Source organism: Ovis aries, chromosome 3 (assembly GCF_016772045.2).
Source record: "Ovis aries strain OAR_USU_Benz2616 breed Rambouillet chromosome 3, ARS-UI_Ramb_v3.0, whole genome shotgun sequence".
NCBI classification, from domain to species: domain Eukaryota; kingdom Metazoa; phylum Chordata; class Mammalia; order Artiodactyla; family Bovidae; genus Ovis; species Ovis aries.
In genome coordinates, this window is record NC_056056.1 from 149277344 (window position 1) to 149292285 (window position 14942).

Sequence of the window (14942 nt, forward strand, 5' to 3'; positions counted from 1 at the left end):
AGCTTCAGGGCTTAGTTGCTTCTCAGCATGTGGAATCTTTGCTGACCAGGGACTGAACCACCTGCATTGGCAGGTGGATTCTTAATAACCAGGGAAGTCCAGCAGAGCTTTCTAAATATTTCTTGGGCACACACAGATAGCATTGATATCTGTGTGCCACCCTGGAATCAATGAACAAGGCTCTCTCAATTGGATGTAATTGTTAACTCTGGCCTTCACTTTCACACTTATAAACCATTCAGGGCACACTCATGCTCTATAGCACCCTGTTTAAAAAAAACTGATTATAAAAATTAAACAAAATGTACATAAAACATTTGAGGACAGTGTCTTACACATAGTAAAGACTATAAATGGAAGCTTTTATTATTATGGTATCATATTACCTCTTCCTACAAAGTACATTAAAAGTATGTCTGATGTCACTCAGCTATCTTATTTGTGTATGGTGCAGAAATAATTGCATGATTTTTTCACTTTCTCATACATACAGCCCCAAGTCCTCCCAGTCTTATGTCATTTGCTGATGTTACAAACACATCACTGGCCATCACCTGGAAAGGCCCACCAGACTGGACAGACTATGATGACTTTGAGCTGCAGTGGTTCCCCAGAGATGCCATCACAGTCTTCAACCCCTACAGCAACAGAAAATCAGAAGGACGCATCGTGCATGGTCTTCGTCCAGGGAGATCTTATCAATTTAGCGTCAAGACCGTCAGTGGTGATTCCTGGAAAACCTACAGCAAACCAATTTTTGGATCTGTGAGGACAAGTATGACATGTTTTGCTACTCTTGGTTCTCAGATGAAATGGGGAGGAAGTATGTGTTCCAACATCTTCTTGCATTGGGGATTGGTTTTAATCCACATTTTTACCTGGAATTGGTTAGATTTGAATTCAGACAGAAGTTCTACATAGACTTATTCATTTATTCAGCTTTAACAAGAAGAAATCATCTCTGCCTTCATGGAGCTTACAACTCAGTGGGAGGTACTATCATTAAAAAGACATTTTGGGTGTGATGAAGTATTTGGCCCTAGAAAAGCACAAGGCAAAGACATCTGACCCAATACGAGGGAACTTCCTAGAAGGAGAAGCATCCAAATCAAAACTTAAGGAAAGAGTAAGACTTGCAGGTGGAGATGAGGAAAGAAGTAAAGAATATTCCAGGTAGAGAGAATAAAAGATTCTAAAACCAGGCAGGAGACAGAAATAGAAAGGAGTTCAGTTGACCAGAAGATAAAAGGTGAGGATTGGGAAAATCAGGTCATGAAATGTCTTGTGAGCCATGGTAATGACTTTGAACCTCAATCCATTGGAGCCACTGAAGGCTTTTTGGCTGAGATATAATAGATTTGCATTTTATAAAAGTCACTGTGGGGGTGGTACAGAGAATGGATTGAAAGGGGCAAACTAGAAGCAGAGAGACTGGTTAGAGCATAATGCTGTAAATTCTAAGGATGAAAATACCTCAGTGATAAAATATATATCAGTTTCTTCCCCAAGGCATTTTGAGATAAGTACCACAAATAAAGAAACAGAAGTTTTTGGTACAGGAGCCTCAATCTAAATATTTATTGCTCAATGATACCCAGTAAATGTAGATTCAGAGATCAGGCCAGATAGTTACTGGTTATTGATAAAATACAAAGCTGAAAATTAGAAATTTAAGCCAGTAGCTATTTTGTTAATTCAACAAACATTAATGCTACAATAGTTTTAACTTGTGTCTTATATTTTATCCAAAAAGTAGTTTGGGATCAGATAACTGTGTGTTGAGAGAACCATGTGAAAAAGAACTAAGACTTTTCATTTACAGCAAGATCAGGACGTTTTCAGTGACTTACTGTAGGCTGTGGAATTGAATCCCAGGTGTTCAGTCTAAGAACTCAGTTGAGGCTGGGCTGGTCAGATCACATCTGGAGATTTATATCCGGTCCTAGATGCTAGAATGTAAGAGAGGCATTTACCAAATGGGGCTTCCTCAAGAGGAGAGCAGCCAACACCAAGAGGGACTTGATAATGAGGTTTATGGGGAATGGCAGAGTGAACTTTGAGGACTGCATTAGTTAGGATCAGGTTTGGCTCTGGGGAGAAGGCAACGGCACCACACTCCAGTACTCTTACCTGGAAAATCCCATGGACTGAGGAGCCTGGTGGGCTGCAGTCCATGGGGTTGCTAGGACTCAGACACGACTGAGCGACTTCACTTTCACTTTTCACTTTCATGCATTGGAGAAGGAAATGGCAACCCACTCCAGTATTCTTGCCTGGAGAATCCCAGGAACGGGGGAGCCTGGTGGGCTGCCATCTCTAGGGTCACACAGAGTCGGACACGACTGAAGCGACTTAGCAGCAGCAGCAGCAGCAACAGAAAACCCAAGATAACAGAGGATTAAACAAAACAGACGTTGAGAATTCTCATGTAAAATCTTTCCAGTGCCCTATTTCTTGCAGAAACATTCCAGCCGTGATAAACACGGTGCATGGCTCCACCCACCCTTGATGCCCGGGTTCATGGTTGTCTCTGCCTAAAATGCCTCTTTCCCAGTATCTTGTTGAAGTGTCATCTCTACCAGAAAGGCTTTGCTAAGTCCTGCCCAGCACTAACGCCAGCAACAGGAAGTTGTCTCTTACTCCATAGAGCATCCTTTTCTCTATCTCGTTTCTACCTTGTTTTATGTTTAGGATTAATCTCACTTTCCGAGAGGTTACAGCTAATATCTTATTCATTTCTATACTGTTCACAGACCCTAGAAGGGCACTTTGTATGCAGTAGATACTCATTTCTTAGTGAAATGGAGACCTGACCTGAGTCTTGGTAGACAAGCAGGATTTAGAGGTAAAAAGGAGAGAGAAGGAGCTAAAGGAAGAGATCAAATTGAAGCAAATTCCCATATACTTCCATACTTTGTGTAAATTATCAGAATGATGGATTAGGCTGGATGTTTTAAAAGACTTTCTCCAAAGCTGAAAGAGAGATGTCTTTAGATCTCAGCTGTGACTTGGTTTGAAGGGAGTTCAAAATTGTTTGCCTCAAAGGCCAATTCTTCCTCTGTTCTGAAAAATTCTCGGTTTGATTGTTTTTCCCCTAAATCATCCTCATCTGACCTGCGGTGACTCATCTCACATCTGTAGACCCTGATTGTTGTTGCTCAGTCGCTTAGCTATGTCCAGCTCTTTGTGATCCCATGGACTGCAGTACGCTAAGCTCCTCTGTCCTTCATTATCTCCCAGAGTTTGCTCAGATTCACATCCATTGGGTCAGTGATGCTGTCTAACCATCTCATCCTCTGCTGCCTCTTTCTCTTGCCCTCAACATTTCCCAACATCAGGGTCTTTTCTAATGAGTCAGCTCTTTGCATCAGGTGGCCAAAGTATTGGAGCTTCAGCATCAGTGAATATTCAGAGTTGATTTCCTTTAGGTTTGACTGGTTGATCTCCTTGCTGTCTGAGGGTCTCTCAAGAGTCTTCTCCAGCACCACAGTTCAAAAGCATCAATAGATAGGCCCTGATATGAAACAAGACTTCACTCAGTGGCACACCAATGCTGTGTGTTTATTGAGGACAAGAACTTCTATGACAAATTAGGGGTCAGGAGAAGGTGGGCTGCCCTCCAAATCGGAGCAATGGGTGTGGCTCTGGGAGTGCCAAGTAGGTCTACACATAGTTCCCAGAAGATCTGATATGACGGGGTACCCTTTGTTAATAACAGTTTGGTTATTAACCTGCACAGTCATATGACTGGTTTTCTTTCAGACTGAATCTTTCTTTATGGGTGTGTCCCTCACAAGAACAAATAAAATCAGCTGCAATTCAAGTCCCCCCTGAGTCAGGCACTGTGTCAGGCAGAAGAAAGTGAATGACCGTACGCACAGGGCCATGAAACAGGGGCGTGGAAGAGTCTGGTGTATGCGGGGAACCACAGAGGTTTCAGTGCCTGGAGTATGGCATGTGAGTGGGGAAGAGCAGGCAAAAATGGAAGAGAGGGACAGAAGCCAGACACAGAAGGTAGCAAGGCAGCAATGCCATTTCTTACTGTCCTTATTGTAAGAACTAACATCTGGACTTCCCTGGTGGTCCACTGGTTGGAAGTCCGCCTGCCAACACAGGGCACATTGGTTTGATCCCTGATCTGGGAAGACCCCACACAAGGTGGAGCAGCTAAGCCTGTGCACCGTAACTACTGACCCAGTGCAAGAGAAGCCACCACAAAGAGAAGCCTGTGCAGCACAACCAGAAAGTAGCCCTCACTTGCTTCAAGTAGAGAAAGCCCGTGTGCAGCAAAGAAAACCCAGTGCAGCCCAAAATAAAATAAATCTTTAAAAAAGAACTGAAATGTATTGAGCAATTACCACGCAAGCCCCTGTGCTAGGTGTCTGTGCACATTTCAACTCACTGAGTCATTCCAACAAGCACATGAAGTGTCTGTTGTTTAGTTGCTAAGCCACGTCTGACTCTTTTGCAACCCCACTGCCACTAGCTCACCAGGTTCCTCCATCCATGGGATTTCCCAAGTAAGAATACTGGAGGGGTTGCCATTTCCTTCTCCAGAGGATCTTCCTGACTCAGGCATTGAACTCGCAGCTCCTGCACTGGCAAGCGGATTCTTTACCACTGAGCCATGAGGGAAGCTGAACCACAAGAAGTAGATATTCTTAACTTCCCCACTTTACAGGTGGGCCACAGATATGTTAAATCACTTGCCCAGGATTGCATTGCTGATAAACAGAATTTGAATTCAGGCAGATCAGGCTGCACTGTTAACCTCTAGGCTACTCGGCCCCACCTTCTGTCTGACTCCTGCCTTCTATCTGATGCTTGGTTTCAGGGTCCCTGTTGACATTTATATTTGCAATCACATTGGCACCTGGTGGATTTTCCTAAAGGGACAGCATTTTAACTTTCACTGTTCCAAGTGAGGCGGCCTAGTAGGCAGAAATTGCCTTGGAGACCTATGAAAAGCTGTTCACATGAAGATCGAGAGTTATTTATTTAGATCTCTGAGCTAGCTGGAGTCAAAGGAACTAAAAATGTGTCTCCCAGAGTTGTGAAGTGTCTCTCCCTCTCTTTTATTTAGAGCCAGACAAGATACAGAACCTGCATTGCCGCCCTCAGAACTCTACAGCCATTGCCTGTTCTTGGATCCCTCCCGATTCTGACTTTGATGGGTACAGCATTGAGTGCCGGAAAATGGACACTCAAGAAGTTGAGTTCTCCAGAAAGCTGGAGAAAGAAAAATCTCTGCTTAACATCATGATGTTGGTGCCTCATAAGAGGTACCTGGTGTCTATCAAGGTGCAGTCGGCAGGCATGACCAGCGAGGTGGTTGAGGACAGCACCATCACCATGATAGACCGTAAGTGTCCCTGGATGTGCCTTCCTCTGTGCTTCCGTCACCCTTGTTCGCGTGTGTGTGGCTCACTTCCGCATTAGCGAGTCCTGTTGTCACTTGAAGAGGACTAAAAGGCTCTGAAAAGTATAAACATTTCTCTGTGTAAAGTATCCTGGCAGCAAACAAGTTAAATGGTCTTAAAGAACCTGAATGAATTAGTGTTTAAATACATCTCTTTGCCTGATGTAGAAAGAGCCATAATAGAGCTTTTAAGCAATCTGATGCTAAAACTCCAGGAAATCCTGCTGAGGAACTGCCTCTTTCATTATGTTTAATGTGCCACCGGCAAGTCACTTCCTCTGCCGGCTTCCCTTCAGGAGAGGAGGAGGTTTCCTTGATTTCAAGCATTAGAGACACACACACACACACACACACACACACACACACACACACGACACAGGTGCAGCCTGATGTAGGTGAGTGAAGACCTTCATCTCACTAATATTTTATATTCAAAAGCATAGTTGTGACCCTTCTTGGTTCCTTTCCCATCCTTCTTCCAGGCCCCCCTCCTCCACCTCCACATATTCGTGTGAATAAAAAGGATGTGCTAATTAGCAAATCTTCCATCAACTTTACTTTCAACTGCAGCTGGTTCAGCGACGCCAATGGAGCTGTGAAATACTTCACAGTGGTGGTGAGAGAGGCTGATGGTAAGTGATCATGAATTAACTCCAAGACACAGGATTACTTTCTCGAAAGTCAGCTGTGGGGGCTCCTTCTGTGACAAGTTTTTAAAAGAAGAAAACTTAATTTTTATATCATTTCGCTGTATCTCTGCTGATTGCAGTGAGATGTAACAAAAAAAGAAAACCTACTGGAAGCCTATTATTTGCAGGATTTAATTATTAAATGGGTAATAATAGCAACTATATCAATAATCACAATAACCATCATTTACTTGTTGCTGTTGCCGGCACTGTTGGAAATGCATTGCGTTTGCTGACTCATTCAGTCTTTACTACTCATTCAGTCCCATTCAGCTCCATTATTCTGCCATTAAGCAGCAACGTGCTTTGTCTGTCTTCCCCACTCCCTGTCTCAAATACCTCTACCAATCATATACTCCCAAACCACTCACCACTTCACAAAAATGCTCAAACGCTTGAAAGAGGGAAAAAATGATCATGAAAAGCATCCCTCCTTTCTCTACTGAATTTTCAATATGTTTCATTATCTAGTCTACTAAATTATTCCGTGTTACCTAACTCTTATGTAACAGGCAAATTCTAGGTGATTCTTATAATAACATTCCATTCAACCAAGTAAGAGCTCTAGTGCTTATGACATCAGCATCTATCAGATCATCCTCAGTTGTTTGCATCTGGGGACACACAGGTCCATATCTGTTTTTGCCACTGAGGTCCTGTGTGTTATTTCTCCACAGCAGATGTTTGTGTCTGGAATGATATTAATATATCCTGCATGTCATATATTTTTCATAATTGTTTGAGATGCCGCACTGGAGTTTCTCGAGCATCCCTGACTATTTTAACTCATTGGTGGGCAATAGGAAGGTTTAAACCTGCCATGACAAATGTTGGAGCTGAATGGTATTTTAGTCTCACTAGGTACTTTTAGGGCTTCTCAGCTGGCACTAGTGGTAAAGAACTTACCTGCCAATACAGGAGATGTAAGAGACGTGGGTTCGATCCCTGGGTTGGGAAGATCCCCTGGAGGAGGGCATGGCAACCCACTCCAGTCTAGAGAATCCCCTGAACAGAAGAGGAGCTGGGCGGGCTACAGTCCATAGGGTTGCAGAGAGTCAGACATGACTAAAGTGATTCAGCACACATGTACTTTTATATTTTATTGAATTGTGCTAAAGCCGGTTATGCATAATTGATTCAATAATTTCAAGGGTCAGTGTTGCATCCCAGATTTCCTCACACATAGTAGTTGGAGATAAATAGGTGAACTGTGAAGAGATTTTAAGTTTAAGTAGGCTGCAATGAAGATAGTGTTTTGCTACCTAAATATGTCAGCAGCCAAAAAAAATAACACCCCAAAATTTAGCCTTGTGTTCTCCAGCCAGGTGGGTTTCAACGACTGATGTCCATGGAGATGGGCTGTGCTCCCCTGGTGATCTAAGATAACAAACCGGCTCATATAAGTGTCATTTATAGCATATATACTCTCCCTCAAGGCAACCTTCCTTTTAACTATGTCCAACAAGATAATATTTCCAAGAGCCACTCATCCTGAGCAAATTTTATCAAACAAGAGTCCAGGACACAAAGAACCCCCACCATATCACTCCTTAAAGTTCACTGTACATGGGATCCAATCTCTATTAATATTTTTCTTCCTAATTATGCTTTCCTCTGGCCAACATCAAAGCGAGTTTGCCCTGCCAAAACACACAGCAGCTGGGTGGACAGGAGAAGAGTTCTGGGAAGTGTTCTGCACAAGGGCCCAGATTTGAGCCAGGATTAAATTGTACTCAAGATAACAGAGCGGGACACAGAGCAGGACAAGGAGTAGTTATCAGACTGGGCGTAGTGCAGGAAGCATGCATGTAGGGCGACTGCGCTGGCCTCAGACCTGATTTCTCTTATCTTTTCCCCATTTCCCAGGTCACAGGGATTTCCTTATTCGCTCAGCTACAATGGTTATTGGCAAGTAGAGAGCTTGTTGAGTGGGTTGACTTTCACGATGGGGAGTACCCAACTTTCTGGGGTTGTGGCACGTTACCGTCTGATGCATGAGCCACCCTTTAATATATGCATATTTTATTTCCTAGAAAAATGATTGTGTGTGTGTGTGTGTGTGTTGGTGTAGCTCCCGCTGCTGCTGCTGCTGTTCAGTTGCTCAGTCGTGTCTGACTCTTTTGTGACCCCATGGAGTGTAGCCCGCCAGGCTCCGCTGTCCATGGGATTTTTCAGGCAAGAATAGTGGAGTAGGTTGCCACTTCCTCCTTCAGGGGGTCTTCCTGACCCAGGGATTGAACCTGTGTCTCCTGCACTGCAGTCGTATTCTTCACCACTGAGCCACCCAGGAAGCCCCTGTGTTTGGCATATGCATATATAAAATGTCGTATATACACTATTTATGTTTAATTTTTTATTTATTTTAGAAAAAGTGAATTAGGTTAATTTCATTGGGAAAGTTTCACAGCACCCTTCGGTATCACAAAGTCTGCACTCCAGAGATGACTAGGGATATCGTGGGTGGGGAAGGTAACCTCAGAAACCTAGTTAGAAATCCCTGAAGTCACAAGAAAGTCAGTCCCTCACTGTGAGTGTTCTTCCTCCAGGCAATGACGAGCTGAAGCCAGAGCCACAGCACCCCCTGCCCTCCTACCTGGAATACAGGCACAACGCCTCCATTCGGGTGTATCAGACCGATTACTTTGCCAGCAAATGTGCCGAAAGTCCTGACAGCAACTCTAAGAGTTTCAACATTAAGCTTGGAGCAGAGATGGAGAGCCTGGGTGGAAAATGTGATCCCAATCAGCAAAAATTTTGTGACGGGCCACTGAAGCCGCGCACGGCCTACAGGTTAGATGTATTACCATCATTTCACCAGGAGGGACGTGCTCCATCACTGGGCGCTCAGCTGTCGGGGCGTCTGATGCCCATGAGTTCCTGTAGATTAATGACCTACATTACAAGAGTGCTCTGCATTTTACTGGCTAATTTATAAAGGTTGTATTCCTGCCTCCATTCACAGGGAATGGGTAAAGAGGGCCTTTGGCCTTGTACAAAAGCTCCACTTCATTATATGAAGAATTGAAGATTTTTAATAGGTTGTTCTTTCTCCTAAAACTTCTCTAGGATGAATCAGGTGATTTATTTACCATGTTAACACCTGTGAAAATGTCCATGTATAAAGATTAAGTTTAGGGAGACTCAAGAAATATGAGATTTTTTTTTCCCACTTTTAGTGAGGACTGGAATTACACTTATTTATTTGTCTGCTAAGGCATAACAAGATGAATGTTCTTTTTGGTCCAGATAGAACTGTTGAAGGGAAAGGCCCCTTAATGAATGGAAGCACCCTCTCCTCCCAGTAAGATGGCAGATAAAAAGGAGCAGCTAATTGGTTTGGCCTCAGGGAATACTCCTACAGCCAACAGGCCCTTCCAGCTGTAGGAACTAGCCATACCCTTCATGTACACTGTGTTCCCGGAAAGCAGAATAAGTATACACAGCATCCCAAACCTGAGTCCCCAAGAGATAGACAACGTAGGCTGCCATCTTGGAAACAAGACTGCAGGAATCCAGGATTAGTGCTTTTGCAGACAATGTGCCTTCCGTTAGGTGTTGGCAGACCTGATGTCCAGCCAGATGGCAGCCAGTCAGGTTCTCTATGGGCCAGTGTCCATTCTGGTTGGTCAGTGCCCAGGTCTTATTAACCCTTACACGTTTTGAGTATTCGCTCTGAATTCAGCAGAAACCTTTCTGCCAGCTCCGAAAGGAGACAGTGACATGGCATCATACCCGAGAACATTCTTCACCCCTCCTTTGCATCAGCACGGTCAAGCCAACATCTTGCCTAAAACAGATGGCTCCCTTTGGACAGTAATTCCGCATAGATACCTCCACCCAGGACTCACCACAAAAGTGCTGCTGCGCCCCAACCAAGGTTGGCACCTCCAGAGTGAACACACACAAACTCACTAGCGATGTTTGCTTCAAGAAGAAGCTATATGAGCCTACCTGAAGGAGATGAGATCTCAGAGCAAAGGAGAAATATAAAAGAGATCAGAAAGCCAGGATACTTTAGTTCTTATTACAATCAAGAAACTTCAACCCCTCGGTCAATTGGGCTCTGGAAAATTTGAGGAAATTTCTCCCAAAGGCTCTTTTCTCTTTGTGAGTTGGAAAGCTGAGCTGTTTTTGTTTGTTTGCTTTTTGAGAGAGGAGAGAAGATGAGTGATTACCACATTTAAGAAAGAGAATAAGAAGCTAGAGAGAGTTCATGCATGGACCAGGGCCCCGTTACCCAGCACACTCTTTCCTGTCCATCACAGCAGCCAAGGTCTGAGGAAGAGCCCCTGCATTCAGCTTCCAGTGTGGCCACTGTTTAGCTGTGTCACTTTGTAAACAGCATTTCAGTTCTCTGATCCTCACTTTTCTCATCTGCAAAACATCACAGGACTATCCTGAGGAGTCATATAGATGACAGGTCAAACCTGGTCATGTCCCTTCCAGATTAAGGTCCTTCAGTGGTTCCCATTCACTTCTAGGAGCAAGTGAAGATCCCAGAGTAGGGCACACAAAGCCCCAGCTTTCTCGCTCCCACCTGCCCACCAGCTTTGTCCCCCACCATTCGCTCCAAGTATTGATACCCTCCACCCATTTACTACTCCTCCCTCCTCAGAATTCCCTGAAATCTGACGTGTCTCTCTTATACCTCTGAGGCTTTACACATTCCTTTTACTCTATTTGGGAAGCTTTCCACTCTCTTGTCTGACTGATGAATTCCTTCATACACTTCAAAAGCCAGCTCAACCCACAACTAGCCCTGAGCTACCCCTGATAACCCACACCTGGGCAGTGGGGCCCTCAGCTCCACCTCCAGTGCGCCCAGTCTCTGTCTGTGTTCTAAGTCGCTTCAGTCATGTCCGACTCTGTGCAATCCCATGGGCTATAGCCCGCCAAGCTCCTCTGTCCTTGGGATTTTCTCCAGCAAGAATACTGGAGTGGGTTGCCATGCCATCCTCCAGGGAATATTCCCAACCCAGGGATGGAATGCACATCTCTTGCATTTCCTGCAATGGCAGATGGCTCAGACGGTAAAGAAATCACCTTCAATGCAGGAAATTCCTAGGTTCGATTCCTGGGTTGGGAAGATCTGCTGGAGAAGAGAATGGCAACCCACTCCAGTATTCTTGTCTGGAGAATCCCATGGACAGAGGAACCTAACAGGTTACAGTCATGGGGTCGCAAAGAGTTGAACACTACTGTGTGAGTAACACTTTCACTTTCACCTTCTTCACAAGACTGCAAAAGCTCACAGACTAAATTGTGGAGACAGACGTGATATTGGTTACAAAATGATATGGGAAGTACCTGGCACAAAAGAGATGCCATTAAATGTTTATGAGCAAATAAGGGAATGAGCCAAGACGTTCTATGAAACGTTAAACATTCTGATTATAGCTTAATCAACTCCTGCTGCATTAATGTGTTTTCCAGGATACAGCTTTCCTCTCTCTGTATTTAGTTCACTCCTGTGAAAAGCATGCCAGGCAGATAATACCTGATATGAGCATGGAGAACCATATGCCGAGTAGCCACCTGTGTGGTAGCTGCTGAACCCAGGTTCCGTGCTGGCAGAATTATGGCTGTCTCACAATGATAATCACCATAGTGACCCTCAGTGCTATCAGGCATCTTTTTCCCAGAGAGAATAGGTAGACAGGAAGGAACATGGAAAAATAAAAATCAGGATTGCCAAGAAATGGAAAATGCTAGGTTTAACTGATATGCAAGTTTATTATACCAACAAATGTTTAATGTCTTCCCATTCATTGTTGGGTTCCTGTTATCTGGGTATATAATTAGTGTTGTTCCATATGGAAAGAGAATGGGTACATCATGATGGGCAAGAAACAGCACAGAGGTTGGGGAAGTGCTGATCTGGCTTTGTTTTCTATTCTAAATAGAATAGCAATGTGACCACGATCAGATAATCTGCTCCTGTTGACCTCATTTTCCTCAAACGAAGGAAATTGAACCACATGATCTATAGCTTTGTAGAACTCTGATTCTGGACATATTTAAAGTTGAAAAACTTACCATTACATATCAGTTCATTAAAATAATCTTATATGCATATACAGAAGACCTGTCTATAAAATATAGCAGAAATGTTGAAGGACCTAAGAGGGCTGTAGGTAAATAAATGCTCTGAAGGTCCAAAAGTCTTCTTGAAGGAGGTATCATTTTGGCTGACTACTGAAAAGTAGGGAAGGGTTTGAAAATGTGGATATAGGGGCAAAAGTAGATTCACAGTTCAGGAAACAGTCATAGTGCAGAGGCAGAAATACACAAATTGTTTAGAGAAGAACAAACCCAAATAATCAAGTTTCAAAGTGAGGGTCATATCGAGGGGTAGTAAGGAAGACAAAAATGAGAAGATAGGATGGGGCAAGATTCCAGATGCGTGCTAAGTGCTGGGCTAGGGAATGTGGTTGTGACATCCATTACTGGAAGGGTTCTAAGGGCAGAGTTCCTATTGATAGCCTAATTTTAAGCCAAGCCTACAGTAACTGCAAGAGCTGTAGTAAATGCAGTGAGCTCTTGCGTTATCTCCTTCGTGGGTTCCTAAAGGCCCTGATTCATCTAGACCCATTTTGTGTTTTGCATTTACACCTTTGAATCTTAGAATTCCAGAGCAGAACCTGTCAAGATTGTTACACCCCCAGTGCTTTTATTTTCACAGATGAGAAAACTGAATCATAAAGAACTTTAGGAACCATTCATCTAATCAGCGATAGTGAGAACTAGACCTCACACTCCCTGTTTCCCAGCCCAGGCCCTTTTACAGCCCTCCAACAGAAGTCACTGCTGTTAAACCAAAATTAAGCCAAGAGAAAGAGATCTGGACTAGGAGTCAGAAAATCCTGAGTTTGGTTATCTTTCACCAGCTTTCTCTATAATCTTGAGTGAGAAATGGAATCTCCCCAAGTTTCAGGTTCCAAATCCACTGGAAATGTTAGAGATGGTCAGATAGAATCATGTTTGTAAAAGTTCTTCACACTTAACAAATCAGCATACAAATAAAAGAAACTCTTTTCTTTGGAGAGACTCTTTTCAACATCCAAAGCATTGTTATACTATCAACACACACCAGCTCCTTCCCTTCCATGTAGTACATGTTGACTGCTTGTTACTCTCTGGGGACATTGCATAATACCTCCACCAATAGTCTGTTATCCCTGAAAGTACCACTTTTGGCTTGGAAGGTGTCTTTTAGATGTGGAAATTATAGACGTGGTTGATCAATATAATCTTGATGATATTGAGGAGATTATACTTAGACCTGGGCATGAGTTAGAAGGAGAGGGGAAAAGGTCAGAACAGTTTATCCCAGCTGGCTAATGCTGGTAGTGCTTCAGCATTATTATAGGATGTGCCCAGATACTCCTGGGTTAAGCAGACCTAGATTTCTTTTTTAAGGAAAAAAAGAGTCATTCATTCATTCTCATATGATTTAAATTAACCCTAGAAAAAATTTCCCCCCATAAACCAATCTTGTTACTCTCAGTAAACCTACAGTCTGGGAAACTTCAGGTTAGAATGGGCTCAAGAGGTTGCCCAAGCCAATCTTTAACTTAGTTGCCAGGCTGTTATCCTACAGATCCCCTGAGAGTTGGTTCTCCAGTCTCTGCTTAAACCCCCTCAGTGACGGGGAGCTCACTACCTATGTTGCAGCTCATACTCTAGATGTTAGAAAGTGATTTTTTGTTCCCACGCTGCCCTATGACTTCAGCCTACTAAGCTCAGTTCTATATTCAAGAATGTAAACCTTGAGATGATAGGGACTTATTCATGGCAGTGTATCTAGCTCCTGGACAGGCACTGGCACACAGTAGAGGCTCAATAAATATTTGATGAATGATGCATGAATGCATGATGCCAGGGCCTTCTGATTTCATAATTCATACCCTCTCCTACATGCATGTCGACCAGATGACCCCCCTGTTTCTCCTTGAAAACATTCTCCAGCCAGCCCTACTGTGGTCAGCCACTAATTTGTACTTAAATAAATTGGTTTTCTTTTCAGAATCAGCATTCGGGCTTTCACCCAGCTATTTGATGAGGACCTGAAGGAATTCACAAAACCACTCTATTCAGACACATTTTTCTCTTTGCCCATCACCACTGAGTCAGGTAAGGCTAACCTTTTCATCCATCTGACATAGTCTGCCAACCACCACGTCACCTACAAGAGCCTCTAGTAAGAGGCTAGACCTCAGGCTCCCTGCTTCCCAACCCAGAAGAGATTGGGGACTTGGCTGTTGGGAGGATCATTTATTTTTGCTTGGAATGTAATCTGTATATGATCATGATTTGATGTAGATTAGAGAAATTGTACAACTTCTGTAGCAGAGTGGACTGAAAGGAGATTTATCTTGTCAAGAAGGTAGAAAGAGATACCAGATTTTTTTTTATCTATTAAAAATGAATTTTTTAAAAAATAGTGGATGAAGAACATTCAGATCAAGAGCTGACACAGGCCAAAACAGAAGTAGGTATAAAAAGCTTTCAAGTTGTAAACGGGAATGTGGATATGAAATATATACATAGAAATGCATAGGAAAAAAAAAGACTGGAAGGAACTTCTTTCCTTTTGTTTATTATATGTTGCTTTTACCTGATTAAAAAAAAAATGTTAACTTGGCTTTACATAAATTTCTGAAAGAAACTTTTCTAAACTGTATCAGAAGGAAAGCCTGAATAACATTGTTTTTTAGCTGCTAAGTTTTATCCATCTCTTTCGCGATCTCATGGACAATAGCCCACCAGGCTCATCTGTCCATGGAATTTCCCAGACAAGAATACTGGACTGGGTTGTCATTTCCTTCTCCAGG

General features: G+C 43.2%; 1 protein-coding gene across 2 annotated transcripts in view; it reads left to right on the forward strand.

The window, feature by feature from the left end:
- The window catches only part of PTPRB (protein tyrosine phosphatase receptor type B), a 125095-nt gene that overhangs the window by 82043 nt on the left and 28110 nt on the right, over positions 1 to 14942 (forward strand). For both annotated transcript variants that reach the window (XM_004006460.6, XM_004006459.6), the window contains 5 exons: positions 494 to 775; positions 5084 to 5362; positions 5902 to 6051; positions 8655 to 8898; positions 14135 to 14241. In XM_004006460.6, the coding sequence (XP_004006509.3) occupies positions 494 to 775; positions 5084 to 5362; positions 5902 to 6051; positions 8655 to 8898; positions 14135 to 14241 (1062 nt within the window). The remainder of the gene's footprint in view (positions 1 to 493; positions 776 to 5083; positions 5363 to 5901; positions 6052 to 8654; positions 8899 to 14134; positions 14242 to 14942) is intronic.